The 5,795-nt window shown below is 43.2% G+C and overlaps 1 protein-coding gene across 3 annotated transcripts; it reads right to left on the reverse strand.

Moving 5' to 3' along the window:
• Nucleotides 1-3,197: 3,197 nt before the first annotated feature.
• On the reverse strand, nucleotides 3,198-5,590 carry LOC133904796 (DNA-directed RNA polymerases II, IV and V subunit 9B). Of its 3 annotated transcripts, XM_062346348.1 has the most exons (6): nucleotides 5,317-5,590; nucleotides 5,120-5,195; nucleotides 4,518-4,676; nucleotides 3,911-4,395; nucleotides 3,509-3,815; nucleotides 3,198-3,433 (listed from the first exon to the last, which is right to left on the reverse strand). In XM_062346348.1, the coding sequence occupies exons 1-4, from the start codon at nucleotides 5,343-5,345 to the stop codon at nucleotides 4,315-4,317; spliced, it is 345 nt and encodes a 114-aa protein (XP_062202332.1). In that variant the 5' UTR covers nucleotides 5,346-5,590; the 3' UTR covers nucleotides 3,198-3,433; nucleotides 3,509-3,815; nucleotides 3,911-4,314. The 3 variants fall into 3 exon arrangements, with proteins under 3 accessions (XP_062202332.1, XP_062202331.1, XP_062202330.1); XM_062346347.1 differs by having other exon boundaries at nucleotides 3,198-3,793; XM_062346346.1 differs by having other exon boundaries at nucleotides 3,198-3,815.
• Nucleotides 5,591-5,795: the final 205 nt, after the last annotated feature.

Consider the following 5,795-nt stretch of genomic DNA (forward strand, 5'->3'; position numbering starts at 1 on the left):
AAGTAGATATTATTTTTCAATTTTACATTATTTTAATATTATTTATAAAAAATTGAATAGAGAAGGAGCTTAAGGTGCACAAAGTGAAGCTTGATAGGACTAGGTATAGAGCTCAATGCAAGGTAAAATGGTGTCACTGGAGAATTGTGACCCACATATTGCGGAACCAACCGTTTGACATACCTAACTTGTGAACTTGCCTAACTTGTTAGGTCAATGGCATCTCAAAAAGGGTAACTGACAGTACTTTTGTTGTAGGAAGAGATAGAGATGGCTAAATGGGTCTATCGGGTTAGCCTAGCATGAGCCCATTTGGCACGGCACGACCCGAGCGGGCCAGCTACTGTAACAGGCCGTGTCGTGCCAGCCCACATGTCTCCACCTCGGTCCACGGCACGACCTGTCGGCCACTGTGTCGTGCCGGGCCGGCTCGGCATGATCATGGCTCAGCGGCACTACCGGCCTGTCAGCACAGTCGGCCCAAAAAAATAAAAAATAGCTGCAAAATAAAAAATAGAAAATAGATAAAAATGAGATAAAAAAATATACAAATAGTTAAAAATAGCTACAAAATTAAAAAAATATATAGAAAATAGCCGGGTCCAGATGTGCCTAGCTGGATCGTGCCTGACCATGCTGTGCCCGTGTCAGCCCAGGATAGGCCATGCCGTGCCGGCACGCCATGTTGTGCGCTCGGCCCAGGCACGGCATGTGGCCTCGTGCCGTGCTAGCCCGGTCCGTCTCGGCTCGGGCCGTGTCGTGCCTGAGGCATGCCTACAGTGTTATGCATCGGACCGGCCCAATAAGTACAACCTATTTAGACATCTTTAGGAAGAGATACAAAGCGGAAGTGGACAGGAAGGCCAAGGATGGTGCCAGAGACACAATATCTCCAAGAACTATCACGGAGGGATGTCAAATCTGTCGCAGGGAGGTGAAGACACCCCAGTCCAGGGTCATCTACCTTTGCTACCGCAGCTAGGTGCCTATTTGTGATGTCCCAGGATCCTTCAACAGCTGGGATTTAGTTGTCATGTTATTGTCGACCTCAGTTATTTGCCGTGTTATTGTTGAGCTAAGTTGAAGATGTTTGAAGTTGCAGAAGTCTGAAGAGATGCTGAATGGTGGTGATACTTTGTTGAGGGCGATGTTTTGGTGATGTAGAAAGTTTCTAGTTTCACTGATGGAAAAGGTTGGAGAAAACTGAAGCTATTAGGACATCATGTTATTGTTCCTGGTGTGTCAAGAGACGTCACTTTTTGTAATGTTGGTTGCCTCTTCCTTTGTCGTTTCAAAGAAGAGTGCTTTAAAAGCTGGGAAGGGAGGGTGGGTGTTGACAATGTTGGTGGACAGATAGGCTACGTTAGTATGAAATAAATTTCTATCACGTTCAACTAGAAAATCATATGAGTAGGGAGTCGTGAATCATTACCATTAGACGCATAGTCTAGCGGAAGAAGAGTTAGAGCAAACCAGTCCAACATCGTGCACGTTGATGTAGAGGAAGTAGCTGAATTCAGCAGGGTGTTTGTCCCTTCCACGTGATCTCGTCCTCGAGTAGATCTAGATGATCAACTTTCTAGTCAGAAACCCTTTGACTTCCTAGTTGGGAGTGTTCCGACTTTCGACTCAGAAACGAACATAAGTCAAACTTCAAGTTCTAGTCGCTAAGACGATCAACGTCACAGTTATAGCAGCGCCTTTATAGTATCCACACTTCCTAGGGGAGAATGTCGTGTTGCGGTGGGCTAGTACCGCACACGTGACTAGGGTTTTGAGAGGTCAGGTGGAGACACGCGGCTAGGCTTTGGAGTGGCAAAAACCTTGTGCACCCCCACCCCACGCCTTTCCTTATATAGAGCCCACTAATATGCTTTCATATTGGTAGTCTATTAGAACTCTAAACCCTCATGGATCACAATTCAATTAAACCCATTAACGGATATAATTCGTATGTATTGTTCTAACCCATTAAATGTGTTTCATGTTAGGTTCATGTATAAATGGCTGTGACTCGGAAACTCTTTTTGAACCGAAAGTAATAGTGGTTCCTAGGAGGACATAATGACTCTTGATTGTACATAAAGATCATATAGGCTAAATCTTGATATACTCATGCACCAATCTTTTGCCTCATGATACTAGTCAAGACCAAGACGAGATACGTGTCATACTTGTGATAGCTCGGCCATTCACTTAATCTTGTAGTTGATTATTAAACTTGTGATTAACTCTTTAATTATATTAGAGTGACCATGTACTTTCTAATCCAGCCACATTGAGGAGTCAAGAGATATCTTTCCTGTTATATATGAGTGAAAATTTTTATTTTGATCACTCATACCCCACAATATGTTTCATGGCATACCTAAAAACTATCTTTATGACTATCTAGTTACGGAGTAGCGTTTGATAACCTTTAAGTGTGCCATTACACATTCTGAGAATAAATGATAATATCAAATCTAAGGATCCTGCAGGTACACTATTTAAGATTACAACTAACGGCATATTATATAACAATCTCAGCAACATCTCAAAGTAGGTCTATCTAATACCATGATCTTTAACATGTGTCCATATTATTAACTTGATATCTTTATACTTATGATCTGTAAAACATGATCATCAATCAATACATGTGCTAATCTATAAATCATCATTGTCCCACATAATGATATGAGATAAGGGATTATTTAGAATAACATCACTATTCAAATAAAGAGTTAACCAACAAGTTATATGTAAGTGATTTATCCATAGAATAATACATTATTCAAAAGTATATAAATATAGATATGATATAATTATCTCTATGATTACCTCTAGTGCATATCACCAACAGACAATGCCTCCGGGGTGTTTCTTCTTTTGTTTTTGTAGCCAATATTAAACTTTGTAGTACTGTGGTTTCTATTAATGGAAATTGGAGAAGGGGGGTAAAACTCCTTTTCTTCTCTAAAAAAAATGCCGAACTCAGTTATTGTTGAACCGAGAACTTCATGTATGGCTGGTTGTGTATGCTGGTTGAACTAAGTTGATGCTATTATCCTGTATGGTCGACTGAGATATGAGAACTCATGCATGGATGTTAATGATATGTTGTCAATCCCTTTTGGTGTTCTTTATTGCATTGCATTACTACTGCAACTAACATGTATATATAAGGGCCATGTCAAAATTTGACACATTCCAGATACGTAACAAATCAAAATCATCTATATTGATTTTTGACACCTCCAGATTTACAGAGCGCAGAAGAAGGGCTCATGGAGGCCAAGCTGAAAGGGATGGCTCAGGATCAGGTATTCAGATCCGACATCACCAGGCTGGCCTCTTGTATGCTGCCTGGTGAAGGGATTATGGCATATGGTGAAGCACACGCCCCTTTGGAATTGCATTTTATGGATTCCATCCTTTATAGTGGCGTTTCCTGAATTTTATCGTCAGTTTGAAGAACTAGAATGAAAAGTTAAAGTTTGCTCTGCACCGGAAAGTACGTCACAACCTGACTACTAGCAAAATGGAATGTTTGCTGATCTTCCAGATGGCTTAAATTCACTTGTAAGAGCATCTTTCCGCCGTTTCAATCTATGCACAGGCTGCACTGTGCTCCTAAATCTATATGTAGGCCGCATCCTTTTCTACTGAATTTGCGCTGTTTTCGGATATTTCGTCGACGGCTGCTGCTCATCTCATCTTGTACCAGGGATCTGAATCCAAGAACAACCTCAAATGGGTGGATGGAGAGTAGAAGAAAGGAGAACCTACATACCTTCTGCTCCCTGTCCTCCTTGGGATACATCATGTTGTTGCTGCCAAGAAAGAGATCGAATGAACCTGTTACTACTGAAACCTCATTCCCAGCTGAACAAGGAAATGAGCAGGCATCTCACCAACAACAGCTTACCATTCACGGCAGAACTTCATGGTAATCATGGCTTGCTTGCTGCTGTTCCCCGTGGTTGCAAGTTCTGCAGCTCATCGTTTGCTTAAGCGAAAGAAACTTAAGAACACGATTGCTCTCAGGATCCACAACTGAAGCTACCGGAGAAATTCAAAGGAAACAGAAAACCAAGAAGCTTGTCCTCGTCATCAAATCCTTTGTTTGTTAAATGAACCACAGGGAAATTTACCCCAGTGGTCCTAATTGTCTCCCTTCTGAAGTTACTGAAACGGCTTATGCCTGAATGTGCTTCAAACATACAATCAGTTCATGCTACTATGGGCAGGTCTCTTGGATGAAAAATTCAAAAATCGTGTCCCTCTGACTGTTTGCATCAATGGGATCCTTTTGCCTGGCTGATCAACACCTCACTCTCTCCACCGGTGGCCGCAGCTCGGATTGCAGCAGACGAAGAAGAGCGTCATCCCTTCCTCCCCCCTCGCGGTGGCCTGCAGAAGAACAGAGGAAGAAGAACCATGGTGAGGTCTTGTTGGTCAGAAGTTTGTCATGGCCTCTGAAGAAGATGAAGCTCTGAAGTAAGTTCGTCATGGTCTCTGAAGAATTAGATGACCTGGAAGAAGACGGCCTCGCCGTGGCCACAGACGGCGCAGCGCACGGACTTGGTGCGGGGCAGCGTCGGGTCGCCGGCGACGTCCTGGAGCACCTGGGTGAACTCCCCGGCGCTGTGGTGCACCACGTTCCGGTACACGCAGTTGTTGTCTGCAACCTCCTGCAGTTTTCAGAGCATTTCAGTTGCTACCACAGACTCACATTCAGAGCTAGCTGTACAAGGTGAAAAAGAAAAGTTTGTTCTTCATCGATCACAAAGTAACACCCTGACTATCGGAAGAACTGGATGTTCTCTGATCTTCTAAGTAACTTAAATTCACCTACAAACACATATTATGTTCATTTCAATTTGCAGGCAGAAGCGTACTCCTAAATGTATTCACAAGCTACATGTTGCGCATAATTACTCAGTAGAAGACAGAGACTCTGTTCTACTCAATTATCCGTGTTAGTCTTGTTCACATGTTTCATCCATGGCTGCTGGCCATCCCATCCCATCCCATCTTGTTCTAAAGATCTGAATCCAAGAGCAAGCTCCAGTGGATGAATTGACGAGATCTAGGGTGTATGGAGAGTAGTAGTAGTAGTAGAGGAAAGAAGAACCTGGTGGTCACAGTTCCTGCAGGCATAGAGAAGCACCTTCTGGTCCCTGTCCTCCTTGGGGTACAGTATGTTGTTGCTGCCAAGAAAGAGATGGAATGAACCAGTTACTACTGAAACCTCATTCCCAGCTGAACAAGGACATGACCGGCAGATAGGTGCACACAACATATTATCAGCAGACAGCAGCAGCAGCTTACCATTCACGGCAAAACTTCATGGTACTCATGGCTGCTGCTCGCTGCTTGAGAGAGTTGAGCTGACCTGACCTGTATGCTCAGCTCTGTTGACCCCAGCCTGCCTGCCTGCCTATTTCAGATCTTGTTCTTGGTGGTGGTTTCCAGTGGTGGAGCTGAAACCTATTCCTTCTGCAAGAAAGGGTTGATGAGTGGGAATGGATGCTGTTCCGAGTGCAGCTCTGGTCGTCAAGAAAGGAGGCGAGCGAAAAAGTAGCCACCAGTAACCATTTTAGAAATGCACGCTAAAGAATATTCTTTTTCCAATGCAAGTTGTAGCTAGTTTTGTACATTTCTGCTGCGGTGTGATGCTGCCTGTCTGTGGGGGCACATGAGACCATGGGCCTGTTTATTTCAATTTTGAATAGTAAAAAACAGTTTTTAATTGTGAATTGTGAAAAACTGAGTGATGTTTGGCTACCTAGATTATGAGAAGGTTTGAT

Source organism: Phragmites australis, chromosome 22, assembly GCF_958298935.1.
Source record: "Phragmites australis chromosome 22, lpPhrAust1.1, whole genome shotgun sequence".
NCBI lineage: Eukaryota > Viridiplantae > Streptophyta > Magnoliopsida > Poales > Poaceae > Phragmites > Phragmites australis.